At 54.2% G+C, this 19588-nt stretch overlaps 2 protein-coding genes across 4 annotated transcripts; both read right to left on the bottom strand.

Annotated features, from left to right (window-relative positions):
- Positions 1-11078: 11078 nt before the first annotated feature.
- Positions 11079-15696, bottom strand: LOC308062037 (uncharacterized protein). 3 transcript variants are annotated; one of them, XR_013927446.1, is made up of 6 exons: positions 15221-15696; positions 14514-15033; positions 13744-13920; positions 13132-13287; positions 11824-12655; positions 11079-11568 (listed from the first exon to the last, which is right to left on the bottom strand). XR_013927446.1 is itself a non-coding variant. In XM_080382892.1 (5 exons), the coding sequence occupies exons 1-5, from the start codon at positions 15340-15342 to the stop codon at positions 11915-11917; spliced, it is 1716 nt and encodes a 571-aa protein (XP_080239018.1). In that variant the 5' UTR covers positions 15343-15696; the 3' UTR covers positions 11079-11914. The 3 variants fall into 3 exon arrangements, 2 of the variants coding, with proteins under 2 accessions (XP_080239018.1, XP_080239019.1); XM_080382892.1 differs by having other exon boundaries at positions 11079-12655; XM_080382893.1 differs by lacking the exons at positions 11079-11568; positions 11824-12655 and having other exon boundaries at positions 12752-13287.
- An 89-nt stretch (positions 15697-15785) lies between these two features.
- On the bottom strand, positions 15786-16800 carry LOC308061961 (uncharacterized protein). The gene is made up of 2 exons (XM_080382706.1): positions 16394-16800; positions 15786-16192 (listed from the first exon to the last, which is right to left on the bottom strand). Exons 1-2 carry the CDS (start codon positions 16550-16552, stop codon positions 16037-16039), a joined length of 315 nt encoding a protein of 104 aa, XP_080238832.1. The 5' UTR covers positions 16553-16800; the 3' UTR covers positions 15786-16036.
- Between the last annotated feature and the right edge of the window lie 2788 nt (positions 16801-19588).

Below are 19588 nucleotides of genomic sequence, written 5' to 3'. Positions count from 1 at the left end.
GTGGGCAGCCCCCTGCCCACGATGCCCTCACACTCACGCGCATGCAGCAGCGGGAACTTACAATTGTTGGGCTTCAGCCGCGAGCTGGGAGCTGGGGCAGCTCTGTCCTTTTCCTGCCAGGACTGCCTGGGGTGGCTGGCGGGTATCCCCACCATCCTGCGGCAGGGAGAGAGGAAAGGGGTGAAGGGAAGCCTGCAGCACCCGGGGCTGCCCTGCCAGGGGCGGTGGGGCAGAAGTAGCTCTGTTCAGGGGCCTCCTTGCCACCAGCCTGCCCCGACACCTTCCTCCCAGACACTGTGGGGGCAGCACCGGGTGACACGGCATGTCACAAAGTGCCCCACTGTGACCCTTCCTGATGCCCCAGGGCCCCACTGACCGCTCCTTGCCCCAGGGGGTTGGGACTGACTCCCTCTTCCTCCTTCTCCCTCTATGGGGCTGGGGTTCATCTAGACTGGGGGCATGCCATTTGTCGTAGGGACCCCTCTGTCACCTCGCTCCTGGGGCCGCACCCGCTTGTGGCCAGGCTGAGCTGGGGCTCAGCCCCCACACCGTCAGGCACGCTGAGGCTCTTCTCTCTTCCACCTGGGGCTCGGGACAAGGCCTGCGCGGCTCCCCTTGCTCCAAGGCTGGTGGGCACACAGGGACGACAGACGCCCTCCCGTGCGCTCAGCCGCAGCCGCACAGACTGGCACTGCTGGGGTCACTCGGGTTACCCCGGGCACTGTTGCCATGGTGCAGGGCACTGTTCCATCATCCCTTGGCTGGAACCCGGGCGGGGGCGGGGGGAGTCCCCCTGCTCCTCACCCCAGCCCCACTGGGCCCAGCCCAGGCCTGCTGGGCCAACCTGGCGAGGCGAGCTTTAAAGCGAAGGATGCAGGGGGAGGGCTGCAGTGCGGCAATGCTCGTGCCATCACCTGCGACTGGGGCATAAGCCAGGCCAAGCAGAGCAGCGATATGTGTTCCTTAGCTGCCTCCCGAGATGAGTCCCAGAAGGCCAACCGCCTCCAGGCTGTGCATGGCGGCGGTGGATCCTCTTGCACCCCTCCCGGGAGACCTGTGTGCTCGGTCGCCTCTCTGCAATGCCCATACACCAGCACCCGCGGCACAGGGGATCACCAGGAAGAATGAAAGATCTGTGTGCGGTCGCAGGGCCATGAGCTCATTGCAGTTACGGAGACATGGCGGGATAGCCTCCACGGCTGGGAGGCTGTCGTGGGTGGCTGTGTGCTTTTTAGAAAAGAGGCCAGCAGGGAGAGGTGGTGGAGTTGCTCTTTGTGTGAGGGAGCAACGGGAAGGTCGCGAGCTCTCCCTTGGGGTGGGTGCAGGACGAGTCCAGAGGTTACGGGTAAAGATGAAGGGGCCCGCCAACACGCGGGATGCCGTTGTAGGTGTTTGCTACGGGCCACCTGATGAGGGAGGGGAAGCCAATGAGGCCTTCTACAGACAATGGCAGGCAGCCTCACGATGCCAGGCCCTGGTTCTCACGGGGGACTTCAGCCTCCCTGCTACCTGCTGGAAAGACAACCCAGCTAGGCTCACACAGTCCAGGAGGTTCCTGCAGAGCACCGACGGTAACTTTTTGACGCAGGTGGTGGAGGAGCCAACGAGGCAAGCTGTGCTCTCAGACCCGTTCTTCGCAAGCAGGGGGCTGGTTGGGGATGTGAAAGTTGAAGGCAGCCTTGGCCGCAATGACCATGAGATGGCGGAGTTCAGGGTCCTGTGCTGAGGAAGCGAGCCGACAAGTAGGATTGCCGCCCTGGCCTACAGGAGAGCTAACGCTGGCTTCTTCAAGGACCTCCTTGGAGGAATGCCATGGGTGAGGGCTCCAGAAGGTACTTCCCAGTCCAAGAGAGACAAGGAACTACTGGAGAGGGGCCAGCAGAGGGCTACAAAGATGGTGAGGGGACTGGAGCATCTCCCTTAGGAGGACAGGCTGAGAGGGCTGGGCCTGTTCAGCCTGCAGGAGAGAAGACTCAGGGGGGATCTGTCGCATCCCAGCTATGAGGAGGGAGAGAGCGACTCAGACTCGCAAATGCCCTTGCTGTGGGTTGCGCTGAGGTAACACCCGAGGTCCGTACCTAAACATCAACTTTAATGGAACAAACACCCAGTAAACATTGACCCTTTCACAATTATATCCAACCAAGCTATGTGGCTTTAGGAGAAGCTGGGGTAGGCCTTGTATTACTTTAGGAGAAAAAGCTGAGGCGGCGGGGGCGGGACATGGGGCAAGACAGCTAGAGAGAGGGGGAGATCACCACTCCTGGATCCAGCGCCGCAGCTGCCAGCAGGGCTGTTGGACAAAGAGTCCCAGAGGCTTCTAGGTGTGCCTAGTTGGGAGCCCCAGTCCCTGGGCTCCTGGAGCCTTCTCTCGCCCCAGCTGCAGGAGTGGCTGAGGCCAGGCGGCCAGGGGAAGGGCCACCAGCCCCCGTGCCTGTCACTGCCTCCGGCACCTTCCCTCAGGGCGCTGCCTGGGCTCTGGGCACCGCACCTGGGCCTCGGCCCGACGGGATCTTATCAACGGGACAAGGGGCAACGGGCACAAACGGCCACACAGGTGTCACAGTTTTGCTAATAAGTTAAGATTGATTGACTTTATTTGATTGATTATTTGATTTTATAAAATTCTTTTATAGAATAGAAAGACAGAAGGATAAGAAATCTATTTTAATGAAACTTATAGTTGCACAGCAAAAGCTGCTATGAGATCCTCTCTACATCCCCTACCACAGCTAGAAGAATGGGCTAGAACCATTGTTAAAACTTTGGTAATAACTTTAGGGTTTGAAAGGTTTCTTTGTATTTGACCACTCTCCTGTATGTAGAAGGTGTATTGAAATGTCAGAATATGAGATGAATGGAAACTGGGGAGAGTCGACTGGAACAGCTTGTGGTTACCTGCCAAGAAACCGTGAACTTTAGTAAAAGGTAATTCCGGCAGGGGGAGATCGCGACCACCGACTCATATACCACCTACCCAAATCGTACCCCAGACCCATTTCTAGACCTTTCTAAGCTCTACTGCGCAGAATCGGATATAGGAGGAGAATATGTTAATGCTTTACGGGAAATATCATGGTTATGCATGCATACTTAATGAATATGTATGAATAAGTTCTATATATGGTGTCTAATTTTGAGACTTGGTGTGCGTTGATCGTGAGAGGACTCGCTCACGCACCCGGCCGTCAATAAAGAAGTCTCTGCTTATCTACATCACATTGGTGTCGATAAGTTCTTCATTCCGAGATTTCGGCAACAGTTTTGGCGACCCAGATGGGACCTCGCCGAAGGAGACCGGAGGAGTCGGGGACCTGATCGGGTCCAGCCGGCACCGAGGATTTCTCCGGGATACCCATTGATCCCCGATCCATAAGGCTCTTCGCGACGTTCCCCGGATTTTTGGTAAGACACTTCTTTTCCTAATTGTAGTTAGTGAGTTAGCGTCCCAGTAAAGTAAGTGCACTAGAGGAAGTGGGTAGGAGTCCCACTGTAATAAGTGTATGGTAAGGAGTGGGTTAGAGTCCCACCAGTGGGTTGGAGTCCCACTGAGTAAGTCTGCCTGTCAGACGCGGTGAAAGCTGTGCAGGGTAGGACTAGGAGTCTGCCCGTAAGACATAAGCGAAAGCTATTGCAGGGTTGGGCAAAAGTGGAAACAAGAGAACCCATATGCTATAGTGTTCTCTAAAGTAGTGCCTCTAACAAGAAGTTAGAAGGGTTTTGTGGGGGTTTTCTTGATACGGAATTTTTTCTTGTATTTGAGTATTGAGAAGAAAATTAAGAAGTGTATAATACTGTGTTTTATGTCTTTGTTTAAAGTAACTGTGGGAAAGTGTGAGTGTGGCTGTAAGGGTGAGACGTGCAATTGAGCACAAAAGCGAGTGTGGAGAGTGGATCCGCGGATCAGAGTGACAGAGTTGAATAATTGTGTATTGTACTGTGAGTGATTATACCAGGGCATCTAAGTTAACTCGGTTGTTTAAAAGTAAAAGCATGGGTAATCTTGCTGTAAATGACAAAATCCCGAAAAATTCTTTGTTGGGATGTTTATTGGCACATTGGGGAAATTTACATGATGATCTGCAAAAGAGCCAGATGATTGAGTATTGTAATAATTTGAGTATTGTAATAATTGGTGGCCTTTGTATATATTGGATGATCAGGAAAAGTGGCCCACGAATGGGACACTGAATTATAACACTATTCTGCAGTTAATGCTGTATTGTAAAAGAGAAGGGAAATGGAATAAAATGCCAAATGTGGATTTGTTCTTGTACTTAAGACAAAGAAAGGATTGGCAGGATGAATGTAAGCTAACTATTAGAGATAATTGGTAATGGCTATAACTTCTGATAATAAGAAAGTGGGAAAAAAAATGTTGTTCCAATTGTGAGATTGGGAGTGGATACAGGAGCGACATTTTCTTTTTATTAAATACCTGCAAAGGAAAAATTGGAACAAAACCAGGCCATTCCTGCAACCCCTGGATTTGAAATTTGGAAATAAGATAACTACACGTGAATTTTTGTATGTACCAGAATGTCCGATACCCTTCTTAGGAAGAGATTTGTTATCCAAATTAAATGCACAAAGTGTTTTTGACGAAGGAGAACTTTTCTTGAAAATACCTGAGTCAAAAACGGGAGAAATCCTGATGATACAAGAAAAAGTAAAGGAACAAGAAATTCCACCGGAGGTGGATTTGGCAGCGATCCCTACTGTATGGGAAACAAATATTCCTGGTAAATCGAAACTAGCAGAACCTGTTAAAATAGATTTGAAGGAAGGCGCGGGAACAGTGAGAACTAAACAATATCCAATCAAATCAGAAGTGAGACAGGAGTTGAAGAAATTGATTGATAAATTTTTGGAGTATAAAATTTTGGAAGAATGTGAATCTGAGTATAATACTCCTGTTCTACCAGTCAGAAAACCCTCGGGTGAATATAGGCTGGTGCAAGACTTGAGAGCAGTAAACTAAATAGTTCAGGATATTTATCCTGTAGTAGCAAACCCTTATACACTGTTAACAGCATTAAGGGAGACTTATCGGTGGTTTACAGTGCTTGATTTAAAAGATGCTTTCTTTTGTATACCTTTGGAAAAGGAAAGTAGAGAACTGTTTGCTTTTGAATGGGAAAATCCTCAAACCGGGCGAAGGATGCAGCTGACACGGACTAGATTACCCCAAGGATTTAAAAACAGTCCAACTATTTTTGGAAATCAGTTAGCAAAGGAACTTGAAACCTGGAAACAGGATAAATCAAGACCTGGGCATTTACTCTTACAATATGTGGATGACATACTGATTGCTACAGAAGAAAGATTTACTTGCATACGGGTGACTATTGACCTCTTGAATTTCCTGGGACTAAATGGGTACAAGGTATCCAGGAAGAAAGCCCAAACAGCCTGCCAGACTGTGATATATCTGGGCTTTGAGATTTCAAAAGGACAACGACAATTAGGAAAAGATCGCAAAGAAGCTATTTGTGGTATACCTGAGCCGAGAAATATTCATGAACTCAGAGCATTTTTGGGAATGACTGGGTGGTGTCATCTTTGGATTATGAACTATGGGCTAATAGCTAAACCGCTGTATGAGGCCCAAAAGAATTCTCCCTTTGTATGGGGCCCACCACAGCAAAGGCTTTTGTAGAGTTAAAACGTGCCTTAATGTCTGCACCTGCTTTGGGACTTTTGGATTTAACCAAAGATTTTCAGTTGTTTGTTCACGAAAGGCAACACCTGGCACTGGGAGTGTTAACTCAGAAGATAGGAAGCTGGAAATGACCAGTCAGATATTTCTCTAAACAACTGGACACAGTGAGTAAAGGGTGGCCAAACTGCCTTCGAGCAGTGACAGCGACAGTGATGCTCATACAAGAAGCTCGGAAATTGACTTTGGGAAGAACAATAACAGTCTATGTCCCACACATGGTGATAACTGTTTTAGAACAAAAGGGGGGACACTGGCTGTCTCCGAGCCAAATGACGCAGTACCAGGTAGTACTGACTGAACAAGATGATGTGACTTTAAAGACAACTAACCTGGTAAATCCTGCAGTGTTTTTAAGTTCCATACAGGAAGAAGGACAACTGGAACATGACTGCTTGGCTACCATCGGGTATGTTTACTCCAGTCATCAAGACTTGAAGGATGTACCATTGGAGCGATCAGACTGGGAATTGTATACTGATGGAAGCAGCTTTATGGAACAAGGAGTCCGATACGCTGGATATGCGGTAACAACAGATACTACAGTTACAGAAGCAGGAGCATTGGCGAGTACTACATCAGCCCAGAAAGCGGAACTTATTGTCTTGATTCAAGCCCTAGAATTAAGTAAAGACAAGAAAGTAAATATCTGGACAGATTCAAAATATGCCTTTGGGGTAGTGCATGTCCATGGGGCTTTGTGGAAAGAAAGAGGGCTATTGTCCTCTCAAGGATCAAACATTAAGCATCAAAAGGAAATTATACAATTATTGCAAGCAGTTCAAAAGCCAGATCAAGTAGCAATCATGCACTGTAAGGCACATCACATTGGGAATACAAAAATAATAGCTGGGAATAATTCAGCTGATAAAACAGCAAAAAAAAAAAAAAAAAAAAAAAAAAAAAAAAAAAAAAAAAAAGGTAGCAAAGAAACAAGCATTGCAAATGGCAATAATTCCTTCTAAAACAGTAACCCTTCCTAGGGAAAAACAGAGATATTCAGAGGAAGATGACAAATTGGGTCAGTTATTAAATGCTAAGAAAAACTTAGCTGGATGGTGGATAACTCCTAATGGACAGGTAGTAATTCCACCTCTGGTGATGAGAGAGATAATTCAAACGAGACATCAAGAATGCCACTGGGGGGCAGAAGCCTTAGTAACATCTTTACGAAAGCAGGTAATACCAGATAAGATGTTGGGAATAGCTAAAACGGTAACTGCAAAGTGTGAAGTATGTTTGAAAAATAATCCAGTGATTAAGAAAAAGGTTCAAATGGGTAGACTGAAATCTGGTACAGAACCTGGAGATTATTGGCAAGTAGATTTTTCAGAGTTACCTAGACAAAATGGGTACCGGTACATCCTGGTAAGGGTTGATACTTTTACAGGATGGCCAGAAGCCCTTCCCTGTCGCACCACACGAGCAAAAAGAGGTTGTGAAGTGGTTATTACAAGAAATAATTCCGAGATTTGGAGTTTCTATTGGAATTTCCTCTGACAGAGGTCCACACTTTGTTGCTGAAGTAGTCCAAAGTGTTAGCAAAGTATTGGGTATTAATTGGGATTTGCATGCGTCTTGGAGACCGCAATCTAGTGGAAAAGTGGAGAGGATGAAGCAAACTTTGAAACGACGAGTAAGTAAGATTTGTCAAGAAACCAGTCTAAAGTGACCTCAGGCACTTTCATTGGCATTATTATGAGTCAGGGTACAGCCAAAGAGTGGAACCTCAGTCAGTCTTTATGAATTATTATATGGAAAACCATATGAGTCTCTAGAACCAAATCTAAACATACATGTAAAAGGAAAACAAGATGTGTGTATAACTATTTGCTTTTTCTAAGGAAAACTTTGGATGCAGTAATTTGGAATAGACCTTTACCCCTGGAAAATTCAGTGCATGATTTCCAACCAGGAGACTATGTCTGTGTGAAGACCTGGACCTCCGAACCTTTGCAGGAGCGCTGGAGAGGACCTTTCCAGATACTGTTAACCACTTTTACAGCTATCAAGATAGCAGAATCAGATGCTTGGATACATTATACTCGAGTGAAGAAAGCACCTACTCCATGGAAGATTGTCAATCGTGACCCAGAGACCTTAAAATTGACACTGAAACATGTCTAATTTTTATATTGGATTTTATTTTGGTCGGTAGTGTTGGTGGGATCATGGGCTGGCTTGGTGGACAGGAACAAAAGACAAGTAGAAACAGAACAAGTGATTGAAATTCCCAAACAAATGGCTGAGGAAAATGTCATGGTAGGATTGACTAAAGAATTTGCCAATTTACAAAATATCACGCGGATCACTGCTTGTTTGCCGATAACTAGGGCAGTAGGTGAATCTATTCGATGGGGAATTTTAACCATGAATCTGACCAATCTGGAATGTAAAAATGAGACCACCTATTGTGAACAGAGGCCAGTAACTCAACGGTATGAACAAGTAAAGGTTATCAGAAAACAGTGGAAGTCGCCAGGTAAAGAAACAGATTGTAAAAAACTATTGAATTATGATTTTATAACAGGATCCCGACCTAGTGCCATAGCTTGAGTTCTTTTTCCTGGGGGTCCAAATCCCCAGTTAGGATGGTGTTCTTGTGATGAACAACTTAAAACCAATGCGAGCAGAAGTATCATGAAATGGAAGTGTAACAAAACTGGCCAAGGTACCCAATTAGTAGAACAATGGGACTCTATATGGTCTATGTCCATATTTTCCCATTTTCAGTATATGGCAAGAACTTCTTGGTGTTTGACCTGGGATGGAAAAGTTTTTTCAGTATTACCCTGGGCCAATGATAGGTCAACTTCATCGGGAGAAGGAAAATAAAATAGTGCCATGGTGGAAATGCGAGAAAGTGTATGATTGCAGTAATGCAGACTTAGCAATCCAAAGAATTCCTCCGTTGGCCGCTGCTTTGAAATATGGTTGTTTCTGTCGAGGTCTTAAGAATATTTTCAATTTAACCAGCACTTTTACAGTTAGAAAAGGAACTTTGTTTAGTTGCAGAAAAACTACCATTCGAAGTCCAGGACATTTAGTTTGGGCATTAAGCGGTGGAACCTGGACAACACATTTACCATTAGATGGTAAGGTGAAACAAATTACTTTAGGCATGCCAACATTGTGTCCAGTTTGGAAGAAATCACCGTTTAGAGGATCTTTAGAGAATTTAGAATTGAAAGGAATAAAGAGATCTGAGATAAATGATGATATTTGGAATGAACCATCTACAGGAGTGAAAATTGGCTGGGCACTTGAATCACTTTTAAATCCTATAGCTTCATATAGAAACAGAGCATGGCTCTATCAGTTAAGTGGTCAAGTGGAAAAATTAGCAAACGTTACCAAAAAGGGGTTTAAGGAATTGAATATACAATTACAGGCGACCTCCAGAATGACTTTACAAAATAGAATGGCATTAGATATGCTCCTACTTAAAGAACATGGAGTATGTGGATATCTCAAGGGTAAGATGGGCCACTGTCGTATCCACATTTCAAATGTCACACAAGATGTGGAACATGATTTGGATTTATTAGATAAAATTGAAAAAGAAACAGAATCAATTCAAGAAGATATGTCAGAAGACTGGTTAGGGAAAATTTTTAACAAACTGGGATGGAATTTGAGCTCTTCGATACAGTGCATCATCAAAACGTTGTTTCTGTTACTAATTGTAATTCTGATGATCGTGCTAGTCTATGCATGTTTGAAGAAACAGTTTACCAACAGAATTTCAGTCAATCGTATGAGAGAAGTACCAACTATTCCATCAAGACATAGTCCACCACCAAAATATGTTGAAACAAATGATATGTAAATAATGTGAAAGTATTGAAAAATTATTTTCAACACTTTCAAAGGGGGGAAATGTTATACATTTGCTAATAAGTTAAGATTGATTGACTTTATTTGATTGATTATTTGATTTTATAAAATTCTTTTATAGAATAGAAAGACAGAAGGATAAGAAATCTATTTTAATGAAACTTATAGTTGCACAGCAAAAGCTGCTATGAGATCCTCTCTACATCCCCTACCACAGCTAGAAGAATGGGCTAGAACCATTGTTAAAACTTTGGTAATAACTTTAGGGTTTGAAAGGTTTCTTTGTATTTGACCAGTCTTCTGTATGTAGAAGGTGTATTGAAATGTCAGAATATGAGATGAATGGAAACTGGGGAGAGTCGACTGGAACAGCTTGTGGTTACCTGCCAAGAAACCGTGAACTTTAGTAAAAGGTAATTCCGGCAGGGGGAGATCGCGACCACCGACTCATATACCACCTACCCAAATCGTACCCCAGACCCATTTCTAGACCTTTCTAAGCTCTACTGCGCAGAATCGGATATAGGAGGAGAATATGTTAATGCTTTACGGGAAATATCATGGTTATGCATGCATACTTAATGAATATGTATGAATAAGTTCTATATATGGTGTCTAATTTTGAGACTTGGTGTGCGTTGATCGTGAGAGGACTCGCTCACGCACCCGGCCGTCAATAAAGAAGTCTCTGCTTATCTACATCACATTGGTGTCGATAGGTTCTTCATTCCGAGATTTCGGTAACACAGGGAGCTCCTTCCCTTCCGAGCAGGAGGAGATGGGCTGTGCTGTGGGGGTGTCACGGCCTGGGGTGGGCTGCCCCGGGGCTGGGCAGTCTCTGGAGGCTCTCAAACCCCGCCTGGCCGTGACCCTGAGCGGCCGGCTCCTGGGGGAGCTGCTTTCGCAGGGCCTTGGGCTGGATGGTCTCCAGAGGTCCCTGCCAGCCCTGACCCGTCTGATTCTGCCGCTCTGTGCGGAGGCGCGGGGCCGGCCCGCGGCGCTGAGGGGCGGTGGGGCCGCAGGGGCAGCGGGGTCGGGAAGGCGGTGGCGTGGGCTCTGAGGGGCCGGTGTGCGGGACAGCCGGGAGCGGGCAGCCCGGCGGGCAGCGGGAGCGCCCTTCGGCCGGCCTCTGTGCCGCCACAGGCTCACCGCCCCGGCCATAGGTGGCCAAAGACTGTTGCCGTGCATGCCCGGGGCATCGTGGAGGGGCTGCTGGCTGCCCGCAGGTGGTCTCCCCTTTGGAGACTGGTCAAAGGCTTGGGCTTTGTTTGTTGGGCTTTGTTGATGGCTCAACAGAGGGCTTGGTTTTGCAGTGTGCCCCCTTACTGCTGCTCTGGTGACGTGCTGGGCAGCAGTGGCTGCAGGGCAGGTGGGGACAAGTGGCATGGGCAGGAGACAGAGCTGCCCATCCTGCTGGGGACATGGAGGGGCCTGTGCTGCTGGAGCCAGAGCATCGGCGGCTTGGTAGCCCCTGGGCTCAGCCACGTCAGCCCCAGGCAGTGCAGGCTGCTCAGACAGTGGGTGGCAGAAAAAGTCATTTATTGCGGCAGCGTGGCCCTGGAGAGGGGAAGGAAGGCATTGCTTTCAAGTTCTGCTTCGGCTCCACCTTGGGCTTCTCCCCTCTGCTTCACAGCCCAGTGGAGCAGCTGGCACTTTATGGCAAAGGCGAAGCATGAGGGCACGTCTTTGCCCTGGACCACTGGAAAGAGCAGTTGTCCTGCTGCTCTCCAGAGGACGCCAGCTCCTCTGGGGCTGAGGTGTCTTCTTCCCTGTTAGCCTTCAGGAAGAGAAGCCTGCAGAGCATCCTCGGGCTGGGGCTGCTGCTTCGTCTCTGCCTGAGCAGAGCCCTCGCTGGGGGTCGAGTGCCACCTCCCCCATGTCCTTGGCAGCCATAAGCGCAGTAATCATAGGTTAAACCACCCCTTACAGCCTTCGTCATCAAAGGATGAGGAATGTCTGAGTTGCCAGGGAGGAGACCAGGGGGCTGGTGTCTTTCATTGCGCCTTTAAGCACTGTGGGGACAAAGCAGCAGAGGTGAGGTGACAGCCCTGTGTCCCCTCCAGGCAGGGCGCACTGCACCCTGTGATTGCCAGGGCCAGGAGGCAGCCAGGGGACAGGTGGCTCGGCTGGAAGCTGCTTCTCAGGAATAGCCCCCTGCAGAAACACCCCGTCCCCCCTAGGCACGCTGGGAGCAGATCCCCCCTTGCCCAGGTTGCGGGGGGGAGCTCCGTGCTAGCTCCTTCCTCCTCCCCACTGCCCTCGCTCACCATGTCGGATGTACTCCAGGTACCACTGCTCACGCACGCACCGCCCAACGAGCCCTGGAGCAACACAGTGTGTCAAGGATGCTGCTGCCGCTCAGAGACCCTTGCAGCCAGCCCACCTGGCTGCGCGGTCCCCCCGGGAGGGCTGACCCCGGAGTGCAGCATCAGGGAGGGGATGGATGAGCCTCCTGCCAGCCCCACCTGTGCAGGCAGGGGCAGGAGGGGGTGAAGGGGTGCCCCATAGGTCCTGTGCTGGGACACAGGGACCCTGGGAGTCATGGCTCACCGATGAACCTGACAGCCTCCCATCGCAGGGGCTCCTGCCAGCTGTGCAGGTAATGCAGGCTCTGGCGCAGGTAGGCCATGGCCCTGCTCCTCTTCTTGGCCAGCTGGAGAGAGGAGAAGGGTGCAGGGTGGGCGCAGAGGTGCCCCCGCGTTTGGCCATCCCTCCACCCAGGGCCATCCCCCTTCCCCCCAGCAGGACATCCCCAGCTCCCCACTGTGTGGCACCGGGGTTCAGAGGGAGCATCAGGCTCCCAGGGATGCAGGGCTGCCACCCTAGTGGCAGGGTCCCCTTGGGGACCCCAGGGGCAAAGACAATGTGGAGCTGAGCCTGCTCCAGGAGGGTGTGTGCAGCCAAGGGGGCACAGCCCTCCATCCCCCCTCCCTCCCCGCAGGGCACAGGGCAGGGCTTGCCCGGGGAAGATCCCAGGGGTGTTGGGGCTCTGCTTACCAGGCACTCGCTGATCCTCCATGCCTGCCCGGTCTCAGCCATGTGCGCCAGCTGCCTCCACTTCAGGAACAGGCCAGCACTGCGGAGGGCTTCCTGGGAGGCCTGGTGAGCAACAGAGATGCCACCACCACCATTGAGGGCACAGGACCCTGTGTCCTCCCTCTTGGCGGGGCTCAGAACCTCTTCTATCCCATGCCAGGAAGACACTCCAGCTGGGAATTGGTGCTGTCACCATGCTCAGCACCCCGGGGAAGAGAAGGACAATCACCCTCTCTGACTGGAAGGCCGTCAGGGCTTCAGTGCTTTGGCCCTGGTGGCCCCAGGCTGTTGTGGAGCTGTAGCTCAGTCTCTGGGGCTGCAGGACCCATGGCAGGGGCTGTGCGGAGGGAGCTGGGTGGGAAAGGGACCCACCTCCCCGTCCATCTGGGCAGCAGCAGGAGAAGGGCAGCAGTGGGCAGGGAGGGGGTCTCTGCCTGGCCCTAGGGACTCAGCAAGCTAGACCTCCCAGTGGCACACATTTGAAGGGTCCAGTGTCAGCATTGCCGGGCCCAAAGGACCGGTCAGGCTAAGAATCCCACCTTGGCCACACTTTTGTTCTGATCGTGCAGGTGCAAGAGCAGTGGCAGCAGGCTGCTCCACACCTTCTTCTTCATCTTCTTCTTTTCAGCGCCCACCACGAGCCACATCACGCTTTGGAAGAGGTGGATGGATTTCTCCCGCACAGTGTCCAAATGCTGGGGAAGGAGGGGAGGAGGACCTCAGCCCCAAGCGCAAGCCCGTGGCAAGCGAGGGGCTGACGTGGAGGTGAACTTCCCCCAGATGGCTGCAGGCAGCCCTGCTCCATAAGGGAGTGCATGAGCCGTGGCATGCAGAATGTCTGTGCAGAGGGGCTGGGGGCCGGAGAGGGAGACCCTGTGGAGGACTGGGGGATGCTGCCAGGGCAGGGTGCACATTGGTGTTGCTCAGCACACCGGCTGCTGTCCTGCCACCCCCGTCCGCCCTGCGGCAAGCAGGCCGAGCCAGGGTGAGTCCACGCTGGGGGTTTGGGGTGCAGCACGGAGTCACCGAGGGCAGCGACAGTGGCTGGGGGCTGCAGGGCAAAGCATCCTCCTGCAGAGCATGGGGGCTGCGGTGGGAGACGCGAACGAGGTGCTCAATGAGGGGAGCATGGGGCTCTCCGCCAGCCTTACGTTGTCAAAGAGTGGCTGGAGCTTGTCAGCCAGCGCCGGGGCAATGAGGCTGGGCTTCTTCCCCGCCGGAAGCTGGAGCATGTTGTCAAGCACGGAGAGGGCCACGGCGCTGTCGTCACTGTCATCAGCCTGCAGCCGCTCCATGACGTACGGCAGCAGGACAAGGGTTTTCCTTGCCTATGTGAGACACGCCACCTCATTTTTGTAAAGCGGCAAGCGACCGCAGGGCTGAAAACCCTCCCCGTGAGCACTGGCCTCCCCGCTGGCTTCTCAGCAGGCAGCATGGGTTACGAGGGCAAGCGCCTGGCAGACAGGGCTCCCTGGCACGGCCATGGGAAGAGCAGGGTGCGCAGGGGGAGGACAGACAGCTCTGGCTCCTTGCCAGACCCTCGGCTGCCCCCGTTTGCAACAGACCCCCTGAGCAGCCTGGTGGGTGACCAGCGCTGCTTGGAAAGCTGCGCGAGCTGCCAGCAGGCCCTGCGTTTCATCGCGGGGCTCATCACCCCACGGCCACGCTCTGCAGACCCCACACTCGGGCTGGTGGCTCTGCTGCCATCATCCCTGCTGGGACGTGCTGGCAGTGGGACCCTGTTCCCCTCGGCACTGCTGCCTCTCCCCTTGCCATGGGGCAGTGGGCCAGGGACGCGGGAGAGCTGGCTGCAGCTGGCTCAGCTCCCCATGCCCACAAAAGCCCAAGCCGCCACGTTACCTACCACCCACAGCTCTGCCATGGGCTGTTGTCCTGGCTGCCCCAGCTGCCCCCTACTCACTGTGTCAGGCCTCTCGGTGAGCCTGAGGATGGCCCTGAGCACCAGGGTGGGCATCCCCAGGCACTGGCTCTGCAGATACATGGGGAAGATTGCCAGGGCACAGTCCAGCTCTTCACTGAGGTCAGTGCAGCCCACCATCTGAAACACACGCAACGGGAGCTGGAGAGGTGCAGCGCTGGCTCCAGCCATCAGCTCAGGCAGGGCAAGGACACCGGGGCAAGGCCAAGCCTGAATGGAGGCAGCAGGGACTGCGGAGAGCCCCCGTGCCCCACACCGCACTGGTTGCTCGCCTGGCTCCTCCATGGTACCAGCCAGAGCCCACCTGCTGCCCCAGCTCCCGCTGCAGCAGCGGGCATGGGAGAACTGAGCATCGGAGGGAGCTTGGAGCAGTGCCATCAGGCTCACCTCAACAAAGAAGACCATGGCGACCATCTCCCAGGAGGGGTTCTCCACAGAGAGGAGCTCTGCCAGATGGCGGAAGATGGTGGAGCGCAGGGATCTTGGGGTCTTCATCATCTCCCTGGAAGGGGGAAGGAAGCACTGTCAGGCCTGAGCCAGGCGGGCACATCTCTGGGGGTCGCACCAGTCTGGTCATCACTGGACTGCAGCACTTCCTCCAAGCAGTGGGGACCCCCTGCCATCAGCCCCAAGGGAGGGGGTGGTGTGGGGTGCACAGTCCCCCAGGAGTGTGGAGAAGGGGCTCTCACCTGGCCACGATGCGCACTCCCAGGAGGTGGGTCTGGGCACTGAGCAGCATGTCCCAGCCACCCTGCGCCTCGATGGCCAGCATGTGGCTCTCAAGGCCCATCCTGCAGAGCAGCACCGTCATGGCCTGCACCACAGACCTGCACGAGGAGAAATGCTCAGCTCCCACCGGGACCCCTGGCTTGGCTCCAGGTGGCTGGCAGGGACGAGCGGACAGGGATGGCGCACCTGATAGGAGTAATCAGACCCTGTTGGTGGCCCGTCCAGAAGATTAGCACCTCCTCTGGCGTCAGCTCTGTGGTGAATGACACTTGGAAAAGCAGTGCCAGGAAAAGCCGGGGGAAAATGTCTTCCACGTCCCGTGGGCAGCTGGACTGCAGGAGGATCTTGCTTATGGTCCTGGCTGCCTGCAGAAGACACCAGACACGGACATCTCGCTGACCCCTGGGGAGGCCAAGGCTTGGGGCAGGCATGGAAGGGAAGGGGTGGCCCCAGACAGCTGAGAGCAGCCCCGGAGGTCAGTGAGGCCTCATCCAGCAACTCACAGCCAAGGAGAGGACGCGCGGGTTGTCCTTGGTAGAGGCGGAGGTCTTGTGCAGCGACTGGTTCATCATGACGTTGATGAGCTCCTGCAGCACCTTCTTGGCAGCCTGGGGCTCAAAGAGCATCACCGCCCACATGGTCATGGCAACACTGTGGAGAACCAGGGCTCTGTCAGTGGGGACACCCAGGAGTAAGGCCGGCCTGAAGTCCCTAGGGAGGGTATTGGGGCCCCTCTGCCAGGGTGAGAGCAGCCCTAAAGTCTGGTGAGCCCCGTACTAGGTGCATGTTGGGGAGCAGTGCAGCAGGCCGGCCACCACCTCGCTGGGGTGTTTGTCTGCCAGCACGCGCAGGGCCCTGTCCAGGCTGTTGACGGCTACCAGCATCCTGATGGAGGGCAGGTTTGTGTAGATGGCGCGCACGATCTTCAAGACCTGGAGAGGAGACACAGGAGGGAGTGGGGATGTCAGTAGGATGAGCGCGGCTGTTTCCCCAGCTCCCTCTGGGAGCTGCTTCTGTTCCCGTTGTGGTATGCCAGCTGGAGATGGTGTCAGCGCTGGCCAGGTGCAGAGCCGGGGGAGGAACGGTGCCCCGGGGGGCTGGAGCATCAGCTGTGCCACCCCTGGGCGACTCACCTGCCCCGGCTGGAAGGCAGGGCCCAACACAAGGACATCCACCATGTGGGCAGCCACGCGGATGCTGTAGGTGCTTGGGTCTCTCATGTTGTTGATGGCTAGGAGGATGATGTCTGCCCGGTCAGAGGGACGGAGGTATTTCGTGAACTTCTGCGGCATGAAGGAGAGGAAGGGAGATTTGTCACCTAGAGCATCCCCCAGAGCATCTTGGCTGTGCAGGGAGTGGGACGCAGAGCCAGGCTGCACTGGGCAGATGGACGGTGGGGGTCAGGGTGCCATGGGGAACCAGAGCTCACTGGAGGCCTTTGCCTCGCCCCTGCTCAGGATCGGCGCAAGCCCCGGCTATCGCCATGCATCAGGTGTCCCTTCGCTCATGCTGATCCCGCCAGCCAGGAGCTGAAGGCCCTTCTTACCAGGAAGATTTCTCTGGCGCCGCTGGTTTGCAAAAGCTGCTGGGGCTGCCTCGCTTGCCAGACCTCCTGGTGCTCCAGCTGCCCTCTGTCATGCGACCGGGGCTGCCTGCATGGGGAGGAGAAAAACCGGGGTGCTGAGAGAGAGGGTGCAGAGCTGGAGGTGCAGTCTGAGTGCTGGGCAGAAAAGTCACTGGCAAAGGACTGGGACGCCCTGACAGGTCTGGGGAGCAGATACGCAGGGAGGGTCCGGGGCTATTGTGAGCAGGGCTGAGAGGAAATGGCTCTTCAGACTGCAGGCAGGCAGGCAGGTTGTATGCGGCTTTCTCTGGCCAAGGAGGGTGGCCACTGGCTGCCCATGCTGGGGGGGACCAAGCCCGACACGGCCTCTCTTACTTCTCTGCTTCAGGATGAAGGTGTGCAGGTGATGGAGAGCTTCTGCAGCCTTGTGGCGGGTCCTCTCACGCTTGCAGGTGCAGCAGAGAATGAGGTGCCCCACCAGCAGCCCCAGTATCGCAAACTGATGACTCTTGGAGCACTGGTGTCTGAGGACTATAGTTTGTGCAAAGCAGGAGCAGACCTGGGGGAAGAGAGGCAGTGCAGGCACAAGGTGAGGCCGGTCACAAGGTGAGCCCCAGCTGCTCCCAGAGCAGCCGGGCACCAGGCCGGAGCAGGGAAGCCAAGTTCCTGCCTGTGCCTGCGGCAGCCCTGCCCTGCCCTGCCCTGGGAGAGAGCGTGGACAGGGCAGGGACAGGGCAAAGACTCCTGCTCCCAGCCTCCTGCTGACTGGGTGCCCAACTTCCCCAGGAGGTGCCAGGGCTCCGGGCTGCAGGGACAGGGCAGTGGGACTGCCCAGACCAGGAGCTCGGTACCTGCGGCATGGAGCAGGTGGTGAACTCGATCAGACTGGCAATCTGCGCCACGGCCCTCTCCTGCACTGCTTCCCTCTGGGACCTGGTGAAGGGCAGCAGGACCTGGGAGGAGAAAAGCTGCTGGTGTGCCAGGGAGGTGGCATGGCGCAGCACGGCACAGGCAGGCTTGCTCCGGGGCAATGCCTGGCATGGGGCATGTGTCCTTCTTGCCTCTCGCAGCAACGTGCTGCGGCCAGGCAGGTCGCCGCATCCTGCTCCTGCTGCTGCCTCTGCTGCCTTCCACTCCTCCCCCCTCAAACAACGTCCCTGCACCCGCCACCCAGGGACCCCAAGGCTTTGTGGTGACCAGCTCCCTGGGGAACGGTGGTGGGGGCTCTGGGATATGTGCCGTGGTAAAGCTGGAGGGGGAAAGCCCCAGGGCGGGGCTCCCCTTGCCAAGCCAGACAAGCAGGTCTGTCTGGGCGGGAGTGTTGGGCAGGATGGGCAGCAAGCACGGCTGCAGAGGTGGGGTGAGCTGTGGCAGGAGAAGAAGGGGCTCTGGCAGCAGCCAGGGGGCAAGGGGCTAGTGGGAGGGGCATGGCGGGGAAGGAGGGACATTGCCTGCCCCATTCCTTGCACCAGGCGCTGGGAGGGCCACCGCTCGAGCCGGGGGTCACTGCCCATAGGGACCCTGTGCCAAGGCCAGACCTGCAAGATGTTCTGCAGCTCCAGGATGCCAAGCGTGCCAGCACTGCATACCAGCACCTTCAGCATGCTGTCCATCACGGCCATGGTCTGCGAGGGAGACAGAGTCTTGGGGGCAGCCCTGGAAGCCAGGGAGGGACAGCCATGGCCCTGCGGTGCCCAGGAAGGGACCCTGGGGCAGGGGATCTCCCCGTGGTTCACCCTGTGGCATACCTTGGAGTAGAGGGAAGCCTCGGGGTCCTGGGTGTCCTCCTGTGGGTGCTGGTAGAAGATGCTGCGGAAGCAGGCTTGGAGGAGGCTGCTTGTCTTCTCCTCCAGACGCAGCCCCACTCTGCTGCAGGGACAAAGGGGTGCTCTTGGGGCCCAGCAAGGGAGAGGTAGACTCTGGGGCTGGAGACCTGGCTCGGCTCCCACGCCACAGGGGTCATGTCAACCCCCACGCTACTGACACTCAAGTTGAGGGGGAAAACCCTGTACCGCCCCCTGCCCCTCCCTCTCAGACCCAGCACGGGGGATGCCCCCCATATGGGACGAGTGCTGTCGGGGCCACCTGGCACCGAGGAGGCCAAGCTGGGGGCCGGGGCAGGTACCTCATGGAGGTGATGGCCAACATGGCTTGCTGCCACACCGTGGTGCCCAGGTCGTCAGTGGGCTCCTCTTGCAGCAGCACCTGGGGAGCACAGCAGGGTGAGTCACGTCAGGATGGGGCAGTCTCCTTCAGCCAGCAAGAGCCTGCGGGGCTGGCAGAGCCCCGGCTGCCCCCATCCTGGCACCCCCTCCCAACCCAGCACTCAGTGGTCCCAGGCCCCGTGGTGGCAAGTTCTGTGCCCATCACGGAGCCACAGGCTGGCCAAGGGACCTGCAAACATCATTGGGTCCAACCCCCAGCTCCAGTCGGGCCACGCGAGTGGTTTTAGAACATCTCCAAGGAGAGAAACCTGGAGCAGCGCTCCTTCACACCCCCCTACCCGGCCAAGCCCTCTCCTGCCCCCAGGGCTGTGCCACTGCCCACTGCCCCTGGGCCTGCCTCTTGAGGCCTGACTGCTTGTCCCCTCACCTGGATGGTGTCCACCACCTCCCACTGAAAGTAGTAAAGCTCGTCCCACACGCTGGAGTCCATGGTGGCGGTGCCGCAGGCGGTGCAGATGGCGGCCAGAAACTTCAGCTTCTGGTCTGCTTGCTGCCAGCCGAGGAGGGGACAGAGGGACAGACAGCGCTGATGTCTAGCT

This window comes from Falco punctatus (genome assembly GCF_963210335.1).
Source record: "Falco punctatus genome assembly, chromosome: 4".
Taxonomy (NCBI): Eukaryota; Metazoa; Chordata; class Aves; order Falconiformes; family Falconidae; genus Falco; species Falco punctatus.
Note: the sequence above shows the minus strand (reverse complement) of the source record. Positions and strands in the feature narration are given on the sequence as shown.

What these genes read in the sequence shown, in the direction of transcription:
- LOC308062037 (XM_080382892.1), bottom strand. Translation starts at nt 15,342, where the DNA reads ATGACGGTGCTGCTCTGCAGGATGGGCCTTGAGAGCCACATGCTGGCC. An exon ending in TCACCGAGAGGCCTGACACA is followed by an intron (nt 13,921 to 14,513) that starts GTGAGTAGGGGG and finishes TGTCTCACATAG; the next exon opens with GCAAGGAAAACCCTTGTCCT. An exon ending in AGAACAAAAGTGTGGCCAAG is followed by an intron (nt 12,656 to 13,131) that starts GTGGGATTCTTA and finishes GTTGCTCACCAG; the next exon opens with GCCTCCCAGGAAGCCCTCCG.
- LOC308061961 (XM_080382706.1), bottom strand. Translation starts at nt 16,552, where the DNA reads ATGCCGCAGAAGTTCACGAAATACCTCCGTCCCTCTGACCGGGCAGAC. An exon ending in CTGCCTTCCAGCCGGGGCAG is followed by an intron (nt 16,193 to 16,393) that starts GTGAGTCGCCCA and finishes TCTCCTCTCCAG; the next exon opens with GTCTTGAAGATCGTGCGCGC.